The sequence below is a fragment of the Ambystoma mexicanum genome, chromosome 9 (genome assembly GCF_040938575.1).
Source record: "Ambystoma mexicanum isolate Mex_15411 chromosome 9, UKY_AmexF1_1, whole genome shotgun sequence".
Taxonomy (NCBI): Eukaryota; Metazoa; Chordata; class Amphibia; order Caudata; family Ambystomatidae; genus Ambystoma; species Ambystoma mexicanum.
Genome location: NC_090931.1, coordinates 681,597,973 through 681,610,640, shown reverse-complemented (window position 1 = coordinate 681,610,640; position 12,668 = coordinate 681,597,973). Strand labels below are relative to the sequence as shown.

General features: G+C 45.4%; 1 protein-coding gene across 15 annotated transcripts in view; it reads right to left on the bottom strand.

The window, feature by feature from the left end:
* The window catches only part of ABI2 (abl interactor 2), a 1,586,546-nt gene that overhangs the window by 60,832 nt on the left and 1,513,046 nt on the right, over window positions 1-12,668 (bottom strand). For all 15 annotated transcript variants that reach the window (XM_069615537.1, XM_069615533.1, XM_069615538.1 and 12 more), the window contains one exon: window positions 7,033-7,206. In XM_069615537.1, coding sequence (XP_069471638.1) covers window positions 7,033-7,206 — 174 coding nt within the window. The remainder of the gene's footprint in view (window positions 1-7,032; window positions 7,207-12,668) is intronic.

Sequence of the window (12,668 nt, the reverse complement as noted above, 5' to 3'; positions counted from 1 at the left end):
GGCAACTCTTATGGTGGCTTTCAGCTCCTCTATGGTTATGAGGGCTACAAACCGATCTGATGTCCATGCATCTAGCTTGGGGAGATCTGTGACAGGGCTTCCTCTATCTGACGAATCCGATCCCCGTCTCTGTAAACATGAAAGCCCTCATTAATACTTGCTTGCTTTAAGCACCCCACATGGTCCCTTCCCACTATCTTATCAATTCTCGTTTAGACTTGCTTCTGTATAGCCAGGCCAAAAAGTGTCCCGGCTTATCACCCTCAGTGTGCTGTCTCTCTACATATTTCCTGTAATTCAGCTTTTCCAATCTTTCCCAATGTACTTGACATTCTTGCTGTAGTCGAGCTACTTCTTGGGCCCTTTCGCTGGGCAAGGCCCCGGAGCGGTCCATGGCTTCTAGCATAGCCTCAGCTTTACTTCATCATTTTCTATCATGGCTTGTATGGCTTTAATCTTGGCGATCGCTGTTCCCCTGATCAGTACCTTGAAAGCGTCCCACAATGTGTCAGCAGAGTCAACACTTCCAGTATTGTTTCTAAAGTAGTCCTTTACCCCCTCCCTCAACTGTTCACGGAAAGCCCCATCATTGAGTCACTCGCTTCTTAGCTTCCAAGTCGGGATGTGTGCTCTGGGGGGGCAGGTTTGCCATGCGACCTCCAAGGCATCATGATCCGACAGCACCCTCGCTTTGTATTCCGCTGTTATCAACTCTCCTAGTATCTCTTCCCCTGTGAATATGTAGTCTAATCTAGTATATAGGTCCTTAGGGGCGGTGTGATGAGAAAATCCCTGTCGTGTGGGTGTAGGGCTTTCCCTACATCCGACAATTTAAACGCTTGCAATAACATATTTAAGGCTTTGGCTGGGGGGTCCGAATGCATTAATTTGTCATCCGACAGGTCTACATTAGGGTTCAATGTACAATTAAAGTCTCCCCCATATTACTGTGTAGTCCCCGAGTTTACCGATCTGGGGAAACAATGATCAGAAATAGGCTGCACTATCATGGTTCGGTGCATAAGTATTAATGATACAAACTTCTCTGCGTTCCACAACCCTAGGATGATAAACATTCTGCCTTTGTCGTCTTCAGAACTTTAAATGGCACTGTCTGTGCCACCCATATCAGAACCCCTCTTGCAAACGCTGAGTACGGCGAGCCCACTTTTGTGCCGTTCCATTTCCTAGCAAGTACTATCCGTGCTTGGTGAGGTGCGTCTCTTGAAGGAGTGTGATGTCCATCTTCTGGCGCCTCAAGTATGACATTATTCTTTTACGTTTAATTTAACTGTTGAGCCCTCTAACATTCCGTGTCACTATTTTAAGGTCCCCATCCCGTATAAGCGATTTCCTATCTCGCAACAGTCCGATGCAGCTATCATATATCCTGTGCGTGGATCTATAGGCTAACCCCTTTCCAACTACCCCAACTCCCTTACTCTCTACCTCCCCAACAATTGCCCAGCTCAATACCTCGTGCTCAGGCATCCCCGCGTCTCTCTCCTACCCCTGTTGCTCGACCTGGGGGCTGGGGTGCAGTAGGTGGATACTCGGCAACTAGTATCCAAAAAAACAAATCCACACTTCGGGGAAGGTCGCTTCTCTGCAGCACGCTTCTGATGGTTCGCATACTGCTGGCTCCTATTGTGCTAAGGTATTGACGCCTGTGCTCTGTGTACAAGGTCTTTGTCTATTGCAATCTGACGGTCATGCCGGCTTGACCCCTGCGGCAGTCCGCAGGTAATTCAGCGTGCGTCTCCCTCGCACATCGTCTGCTGGACCTCTTCAAATGGCAAGTTCTGTGTCCATCCACATGTGAGCATCCTCCGGGTTGTCGAAAAAGATGGCTATGTCCTTGTTGAACACCTTCAGTCTTGTTGGTTACAGTAACATGTCCTTAAGGTGCGCTCCTCACATTCTTCTCTTGACAGAGGTGAAGTGTATTCTTTGTTTTTACACCTGCAGGGTATAATCTGGATATGCGGTTATGTTTGCTGATGCTGGTTGTATTGTGTCACCCTTCCGGAAATGCTCAAGGATCTGTTCTCTTCCCTTATAATTGAGTATCCTGGCTATTATAGGCTGTGGTGGGGCACCTTGAGGTGGCCTCCTAGCCAGGGACTGGTGAGCTCTTTCCACCAGGAAGCCCTGGGTGAGGGTGTCTGGGCTGATTTCTTGCAGTAACATATTCTCGATATAGTTGGTAGGGTTCGTGCCCTCTTCCACTTCGGGAAGTCCAATAATTCTCACATTGTTACATCTGGCATGGACTTCTGCATCTTCAACTCTGCCCTCGAGGTTCTGCAATTGCTGTTGCAAAATAGCTACATCTCTGGAGGTGTCTTTCTGGTTGGCTGCATTCACCGCTACCTCCTTTACCAGTGTCCGGTGCGCTCTGAGAGCACCTGAACATCTTGCCTCTGCAGGTTCACACATCCAGGCTAAGGGTGTCCATTTTAGATTCCAAAGCAATCTTGAGGGCCGCAATGGCATCCAGGACTTGCTGATCTCCCTTGTTACGATTTTGGTCTCCTTGCATTGATAGAGCCTCTGATGCAGCATTGTCCGCCATGTTTGTGGATTTGGTGAAAGTGTCTAATGGCTGCTTCGAGTTATTCTTTTGTGAATTGGACGCCATGGATGAATTGTACTGGACCGGTAAATCCGCTCCTGACCACCATCTTGGCTGCTTGCACCAGTCTCAGGGCTCCAGTTGTTGCCTGAGAACGGGCTGCAAAGTTCTAGGGTAGCTGAGATGCCTCACGGATGCTTCGAACAGACTTCGCTACTGGATGGCATCCTTGTATTTCCAGTGCCTACGACCTTGCGCCTTCCAGGAGGTAGTCAGTCCCCTTGCATATGTGCTCAGCAATGATGCCTTTTTTAATTAGTCGCCTCCAGGATCGCTAATGTTTACATGCTGTCTTGTATGCATGTGCCTTGTGAGGTGTAAAAAAAGCATCAGGTCCCCTCTTGTGGTCAGGCTCGCCTCCAAGAGTTCAATTATATTCGACCGGCTGTTATTCCTGCAACGCCCTTGGTCCCAACGTTGGTCACTGTTCATGGATCGCCAGTGTCGGCCTCCTGTGCGTATGTATTCTCACCCCACCCAGGGTGCTATGCCTCCAAGGGCCGTCTTTTTCTATTCCAATTCACCCTCTATTGTTGAGGCAGCCCATACGGATCCGAGGCAGACAGTCTTATTTGTCCCATTCACTTTTTTGTCATAGGTTCTTACTTGGACCAGTGTTCCATAAACTCATGCGTGTCAGGCACTTCCGCCCCTCTTGTGGGCTGTCTTGGTATGGATATGGTTTGCACCACAGTCGGTAGCGCCTTCATTTGTTGTGTCCACAGGTTGTGCACGCTCTCATATTTACCCTCACACCAGAGCTGCTTGTTGCCACTTTCGGCAGAGTGGCCAACCCTAAATTGCTGCCCAATGTGCACCTCAAGGGATACAGTGTAGCCTTGTGACGTCCCTTATATGGCTAAGACAGCTAAGCATTAATACTGTTTCATTGCTCTGGCGCTTACTCCTCCAATCCGGCGCTGTCTTCATATGACTGTAGGCTGCTCCACAATCTGTCATGCCTACTGTTGTTGTGTCCAGAGGGTATGTGCTCTCTCCTGTATTCCACCCTACCAGGGCCAGTGTGGAAAAACAGTTACAAAGTTGCTGTGTTCCAAGCTTTTCACAGCTTGCAGATTCGTGTGCTATTATCCAGCGTGTGGGATGGGTTCATCTGCAAAGATACTTTGTTTCCTGAGCTCCGGCGCTCCAGCGTTTCATCCACACTTCTGTGGAGTGGTCTTCTATCCACATTGTCTTTCTTTGTTGTGCCCAGGGGTGTGCGCGTCTGATGCAGATTACGCCTTGGGGCTGTGAAATGCCTCGCTTCAGCAGCTCCATTCAGGCACAGTTAGATGCCCGTATTGTATTCTGGCTACTGTCTTACTTCTGAATGTGAGTGGGTAGGTGGGGGCGGGCCACTTCCGAACTTGCTGCACCGGCAGAGCATGTGCAGGGCTTCCACAGTACCCACCATATGTGTGGCCCTGTCCCTCTTCCCACTGCTCACCTCCTGCTTATTCTGCGCTGTCGCACACCCACCCTGTAATCAGCCACCTCAGCCCCCTTGCCAGCTGCTTCCTCACCGCCGCCCCTCTTAGGCTCTCCAGTTTACAAACACAGCCTTTTTTGAGTGTCTTTGCGAGCTCCAGTCGTTCACCGCCCCGTCTGCACTTCTACCCAGTCACACTGAAGTCACGATCCCGCACAGCTCCCCTCTGGGCATCCCTCCCTGTCCGCATCAACTCGCTGTGCTTTGTTCTGCAGAGTTTCGGCTAGGTCCCAGTGACTGCCATCTTTCGTCCCTCGCCACTCCGGATACTTTGTTCTGTCGCTTATAACTTCACAAGCAGCAAACCTCCAACGTCTGGTTTTTCTCCCTTTCACGCCCGCTGTATTCATACAGCTGCTGGTGATTTCTGGAGGATTAGCACACGCTATAGACACAGTTGCAGGCCACGATCAGTCAGGATCATCAGGAGCTCTTTAGAAAAGCTTCCTCACAACATGGCTGTTAAGCTATGCCCCAACGGTCCCGATGCTTTTATTGATATCTCAATTACTCGATCATCCCAATTGTTGTTTAGTCACACTTGAAGTCAGTCGGTGGTCTGATTAATAACCAGTACATGGCAAACATTGTAGATATATTTTGAATAGGTGTGAAGTGACACCAGTGGGTCTGCACATGAGTTATTTAAGCAATACTATGCAGTTTGCTCCACAAGTCCGCTCAGGTCATCCTTTCTTGCCTCAATCTCCTCTCTGAGAACCCCATGCGCCCTGAAGCCAAATTTAAATACTGTGTTCCTTCTCGTCTTGTGGTTGCATTGCTGACACAAACAGAGGATTGGAATGAGGGAGAGATCTGTGTGATCCTCTGTATAACCCCTGTGGAGTTGACATCATGGAATGGGTGATCTCTACGACCCCCAGCTCACTCACTTCCCACCCTCTAGCATCAGACTTTATAACCTACCATTGCTGAAGCATATTCGCTATCTTAATGTAGTCACTAACCTATATAACAAACGCTCCTCTGACCTAGAGACTGAAGAAATTGAATTCCCATGGATTGATGTAAATAGTAATGGGAAGGTAACAGAACATTGTAATGCGCCTCCTTTTAGTTAACATATCCCAAACCTCTAGTACTGAGACAAAGGCCTGGACCATTGAGATCGAGGTCTTGAATATTTAGGTAGTCTGATTACTTGCCAAAGCAACCTCCGGCAACCACGCTATTTGCCACCATCTATTACCCTTTTCAATCAGTTGCCTTAAACTCATCAATTAGAAATACAAATGTAGATTGCAAAACCTAGCATATATCCAGGCACTTCAATTACTCCTGCTGTATTAGTTACAAAATGATTCTTCTAGAAACAATCAGACCTCTTTTCCAGTCAAATAACATTATACCATATTGTACTGTCACAGGCAGAGCTTGAAAAATGCACAATAAGTAGACTGATGTGATTTCTTGATTGCACAATTAACATTTTGCACGTAATGCATGCAAAACGCACATGGTGCAATCAAGGAAGTGAAAGGCAGCTGAGGAAGAGCAGTAAGTGGGAAGTGAGAAGGAGTGGGCAAACATCTTTTGGAGTGGACGGAGGAGTGGAGATGCGATGGGGTGAAGGGTGAGTGGGAGGGTTTTACGGGTGTCACCCAGAGAGTGAACACAGGAAGTTGGACAGGAGTACAACCCACGGTGTGTTTTCCGTTTCTCAACTTGAGAAAAAAAAACTACAAACCAAGATGGATGACATGGACTAGAGAGAAGGGAAGTACACATAGGGACTTTTCCCTTTCCATGACAGCCATTGCCACGACAGAGATGCACCGGGAACACCTAGTGTTCCCGATGCTGTTGAGGGACAAGGGAGCACCAGCTAAGTGGGGCAGAGTCGGTTGTGTGAGGGATGTGGAAATTGAGATTGGGAGAAAGGAGGGGAAGTGGAGTACGGCATGCACTTATCTGCTGCCCTAGCAGCGAAGATAAGGGCCTCCTACTTCCGAGGAGGCTAGGAATGGGGGATTTACCATGAGTTAAAGACCCCCTTCGAAGCTTTCCGAATGGCAGGCTACACCCACCACACAACCCCATTGGGGTGGTAATTGTATTTAAATCCAAATACTCCATAGCAGACCCAGCGCACAGACACTAAGGCCTAAAGTGAAATCGATGAGCACAATAATGAGACTATGATATCACCAGCTCTTATAGTTCCTGCCAATGTATCCACTTAAACAGTGTGATCGCTCAAAAGCAGCTTCCATTCACTGAGCACTCAGAAGGGACTGTGCAGAGAACTGAATGTGTTTTTGGTAAATAAAGCGGTTTGATGCCATCTTAATAGGTATGCTGGTTATCTACCACAAACGTCCTGACAAACAGTCAGTATCTATAACCCTAGAGTAACAATGCAACATAAAAATACACTTTCATTCCTGGAATTCGTAATACTGCATGCACACATACATGGAAGTGCTTTGGTCGAATCAAACAAAGTGCCAGGTAGACGTTCCACATAATCAAACTGTACTTGTGTAAAAGATAGAAATAAGCAAGCTGAAAAATTGGGTAGCATTGAGTGACATTTCCAGAGTAAAAAACTGCAAATTGGGTAGCCTTGAGTGACATTTCCAGAGTAAAAAACTGCAAAGGACAATGCTTTTAAATCTGAAGCATTTGAAAGAAAGCTATGGTATTCTGTGGGAACAACAGCAGTCAACTAACGTTGGGCGAGCACTATAAAATGCACAGGGGGGGAACAAAGTTCCTGCACTGTAGCCTTTGATTTAATCTTAAACACACACATACCGGTTGCTATAATTAGGAAGGGGGAGGGATGCACACACACTTCGTAACGGTTAAAATGGGATTAATTTACATTGAGGTTGGATAAGTAAGCATAACATTTTTCCAAATGGCGTATTTACATACATACCTTTTTCCAAATAAGTCCGTGGTGCCCAGGGAGGATCCTCTTCAGCATAGGGATCACTGTACTCAACAACAGCAGCCTCCTCTTCCTCGTAATCTTCTGGAGGTGGTGGCGGTGGTGGTGATCCATCAAACACAGGCTCCTCCACAGGTGGGGGCGGAGGAGGGGTTTCTGAAACTACAAGCAGTAATATCATGCAACAGGATTAGCAGTACAAAATGCATTCACAATATCAGGCCTATTTATTTTATTATCACAGACACACGGAATAAAAGATCATCCAACAGCAGAGACACATAGAATAAATGATTAAGGTTATGTATTTCATACGTGAAAACTAGTGAACCAGTGACTGCAATGCTTATATATTTTGAAGAAACTGCTAAGAGTGTTGACATAAACTGTAAAGAAGATTAATAATCCACCCACAATTCGTTATGGACTAGGGTGAGGAGCATCGATTTACTACAGACAAAATAGAAACATGTATTGCCGGTTGTATACGAATGACAATTGTTCGAATAACAATTGACCTTCTGCACAATTGACTGAATTTAAACGGTCAATTAGGATATATATGTGGGGGGAAACCCCCCGCATCCCCACCCAATCCAGCCCCCACCCCTTATATTATTATTACTCCAACCCAATCCATTATATATATAAAAATGACCATACGGTCAATTGTGCAGAAGGTCAATTCGGACCCCTGTTATTCGAACAATTGTAAACAAACAATTCGGGTAATACCGTATTGCCACATAACTATAGCACAATGATACAGAAATATTAGGATTTAAACAGTTCTTTCAGGGCCATTTCAGATTTCCCATAAGCATGAAATTACGGCCCAAACATATCAATGCATCAAACTAAACATTTGAATGTTGGTTTTATACCATGGAAAGACACACAATGACCTAGTGACACAGACACCTAAAGGTAGCTACACAACAAATCTACCTAGGAAAATACAAGTCATGTTTGCCTGGGACCAGATGCCCAGCAGATGAGACATTGGGGAAACAGCCCAGGGTGTTACTCCCAACACCTGGCAGTTGAAACTGAGAAAGATTGCACTGTGGGAATTGAAGTCTGAATTTCCAGATCTCTGAGGCAGAAGCTTTGTGGCAAATCATTAAAGTGGAAAAACATTGCATTGTGTGAACTGAAATTGAAAAACGATATTGTGGAAAATAAGTAAACCAGAGAAACGGGTTATTGCTGGGAATTGTAGGCTACCTTCCTATATCCTTCTGAGAAAGTGGTTATCTGAGAATCATTGAATCAGACAAAGATTGTAAAATGGGAAATGAAGTTCACATTCCCAGATCATTCTAATAGACAGTGTGCCAAAATTGCATAATGGGCACTGATGTTAAAGCTCCTGGACCATCTTCAACAAGAGACTGAAAGAACCATGGCTAGTCACCAAACAAACTTGAAAGACCAAGATCGGCTGACAAAATGTCTAATATAATACATAAGTATTATAAGTCTAGTCCAACATCATGTGTGAAGAAACTGCAACACCTAGGACCAACAGCAAAGAAATTAAAGCAATGCCCCAATCAAAGCAGATTTACTTACAAACAAGCGCTTCAAACATGACTTAAACACTGGGCTCATTCTCTGGTGCAAGTTGTGTAAGGTGCCATAAAAGCTACACAGTCGTAGCTTGGCAGATCTCCCTCACTGGCACTCCTCTCTGTGCAGAGCAGAAGAGGTCGCCACAGCCCTACTGGAATACGCCTTGATGACTATTCCCTGCCTTTTCATAGCATTGAGCGATGTAGAGGAATATCCAGCAGGAAACCGTCCATTTAGTCACTGCCAGTCCTTGCCTCGACTTCGAGAAGGCAATGAACAACTGATCATTACGCCTGAAATTAGCTGTCCTGGCCACATAAAAGCTCAGCACCCTCTTCGGGTCGAGCCTGTGCAGCCTCTCCTCTTCTTTGGAAGGGTGCGTAAGTGGATAGTACACCAGCAATTCAATGCCATGCAATATGTGAAAATCCAAAACCACCTAACTCACCGACTTGATGGCCACCAAGAGCTCACTTATATGACTCATTGACTTGATAGCCACCAAGAAGGCAGTCTTCAGAGTAAGTAACCTGATGGACGTGGAACGCATGGGCTCAAACAGAGCCGCCATCCAAAAGGTAAGAAGTAAATTCAGGTCCCAAGCTGGAACCAAAAAAGGTGTTGGCGGAAACTTATTTACAAGGCCTTTCAGAAACTGAGCAATCACTGAGATTGAAAAGCAAACCTTGAACCGGTGACCACTTAAACAAGGACAAAGTCGCCAAATAACCTTTGACTGTGCAGGCCCGCAGAGGTCAAAGAAAGAAGAAATTCCATCACTGTGATGGGGGGGCACGAGATGGGGTCCACATTGTGATCTCTACACCACGCATCAAACTTTCACCTGCATGCATAAAGAGACCTGGTGGAGGGTCTACGTGCAAAGAACAAGAAGGGAATCCAATGAGGATAGCTACGTCCCCTGCACACTTTCTGTAAGGCCAAACAATGGCCTAATGGAGAATAAAGACTTATAGCAATTATAGACAATGTCTCATATGTAGACAATTTCCATAAAGAATTCAGTAATAAAAAATTCAATAATAAACTTGTGTTGATAAACAGTTTTTGCTTTTTATTTTTATCTTGGTTGGCCCAACGCGTTTCGAGTTATGTACACTCTTCATCAGGGGCAGCATAATTCAACAATTAAAGTCTAAAAAAAGAAAGATTACATATGACAATATATTAGCATCAATTTAAAGAAACTTATGTGAATCAATTAACATTTACAAGCTACGATAGAGAGTAGTAAGGCAAACTGTCTCTCTTATTTAGAAAAGGCATCCTGTCATTTGTCCTCATTAGTGACCCAATAATAACTCAACCTGAAAAGAGTAAATACTAGTATAAAGTGGTATTCCATGTTAGAGTTATCGGATTATTGTTTCAAAACATTACTTATTGGAAAAGTGGCCTAGCATATCCAACCCCTAAGTTCGGTGTGGGGTATGCTTAGAGAGAGTACTAAGAGGTAATGGTGCATGTGGTGAGCAAGTATCTCAGTTTGGGAAATTATCAAAGACACTGTGCATAGTGCACGAGAATGTGCATGTTAAATTTCAGTGAAGAGGACAATAGCAATGATGGTGAGAGAAAAGTAATTATCTTACCAAAAAAAGCATGGTAAAGCATCAACTGGTGGTCGAATATATAGTGGTAAGAAGTGGAAGGTTGCCGGAGAGACTCCAGTTGTCCCAAAGAGTAACTTGTCAATGCTAAGGATCCTCGAGTCTAGAAAAGGGAGGATTGTAGGTCTAAAGGTTAAAAAATTCGGTCTGATAGAATATCAGAGTAAAGGCCAAGTGGAATTGGCTGCAAAAATGCTTACTTGGTCAGAGCCGGCAAGAAGGTCCAGGTGCGGTCGAGAGCCGCGGCCGAATGGGGTTAGGGATACATGGCCGTGTTTATATACAGTTAGGACGTCATCCGTGAATGCGTCAGTAGCGACGGACATATCCGTGACGTCACTCGCGCATGCGCGGGAATATGTAAACAGTGCAGGAAAAAGATGTAAGTGCCGAAAATTTTATAATAAGCAGAAAATTACATAAATGCAGTCCTCTAATGATAGAGGCTGGGAAAGGGGTCATGCCGTAAATAGGCATCTGGGAAGCAGATGAGTAGTCGAAAAATAAATTAAAAAATGTTGAGAATCTAATGAATTCCTCTTGTTGGAGATGCTACTCATGTAGAAAGCCTTGAAAATAAAGGCTGTTATTTATAAGTACTAGGGGCTATGGGCTAGGCAGATCAAAACCTAGGTCTCGCTCTGGACCAAAGTTTATAGGCTAGGTGAAATGAATCTACAAGTGACAAATGGTGTGTCTAAAAGTATTTGATACAATATGATGTGATGAGATCACGTTTTCAAACTCTCAACTGATACCAGAATTTCAAAACATAACACAAAGATTTTTTTTTGGGGGGGGGGCGAGATGTACAGATGTTATGCAAAATAATCACTAACCCAGACAAGGTCATGGGTGTACATTCTAATGCCATCCAATGGCAAAGCATGAACATAGAATGCAAGCATTACATATCCGCAGAGGAATCTTAAGCAGTTTTAAAGGCTAGATCTCAAGAAATGATATATACAGATACTAACCCAAACGAGAACATGGGTGTACATTCTAATACGGTTTTAGTGGTAAACATGGACTGACAATGTAAAAATTACATGTCACCAGAGAACATTTGGACAGGTCTTAAGCCATAGACATGTTATGATGTGTTAACTTCGTAAACATAAACAAAGATGTTGACAATCTGACCCCTAGGGTACAAATGGTAACATATCTAAATGTCGGTGGTCAAAACATTTGATGTTTAGCAATCTGACACATTAAGTACATGTGGTAACATCTTAAAATGTTGGTGGTTGAAGTGTTTGGATAAAAAGAATGTAATTTGGGTTACAGGAATGGCCCTAAATAGTAATCCTCATTGATCCAAAGGGTCTACGTGCAGCCAGTAAGACCACAAGCACTTCTTGAGAGAGGTCCCAGTCATATCTCATCCTCTCAAGAGCCATGCATGCAGATTGAGAGAGTCAGGGTTTGGGTGGAGCACCAACCTTCCGACTGGGATAGGAGGTCCAGCCTCCAAGGAAGCCAGTGAGGTGGGCAGACTTACATTACCAGAAGGTCTGGGTACCACATCCTCCTCTCCCGGTCCTGGGCGATCAAGATCATAGTGGCCCAGAACCTCCTCAACCTTCTACGAACCTACAGGATAACAGGTATTAGGGGAAACGTGTAATGGAGGCCGAAGACCTACTCCACCATGAACAGGTCTCGCAATAGCCCCCCCCCCCCCTCGCAGGGAATTCCATAGAGCAGAACTGCCTGTATTGTATGCTGGCATTCATGGCAAATGGATCCATTGAGAGGGGTCCCCATTGGGCGAAGATTTCCACAATAACCTCTGGCCACACTTTCCACTCGTGGGCGACTGTGCTCTGCCTGCCCAGAGCAGCAGGAGCAGAGATTGTTCTCCAGCAACCAGAAGCAAAGTTGCATGGCCTCCCTCCACATGGGTAGAGACAGCACACACCCTTACTTGTTGAAGTAATGCATGGCCAATGTGCTGCGTCAGAATCAGGACATGATTCCCTCTGAGGGATGGCGCGAAAGCCATCAGGGTTAGAGCGATTTCTCGCAACTCCAGATTGTTTATGTGCCAACGGTGCTCCACTCAAGACCAAAGGCTGTTCACTTGCAGATCCCTGCAGTGGGTGACTCAGCACTTTACAGACACAGGTGTAGGTAACAAGTCTTTGATACAGTGTTAATGTGGTGTGAGAGTGTCAGGTCATGGTGCAACCTGGGTTTTTAACTGAGGTGGATGCAGCGGGAGGCAGGGGTGCTAGGGAAGAAGGCTTAGGGTGGGCTGGGGGAAGAGAGCAGTCTTTCCACAGAACATGATTTCTGTCTTTCCCGGGTTGAGTAGGAGGTGATTGGCCATCATGCACTGGTAAATGTCAGTGAGACCGGTGCAAATTCAGGGTGGGTGGCTGGAGGCAGACTTGGGAATCTTAAAGATGA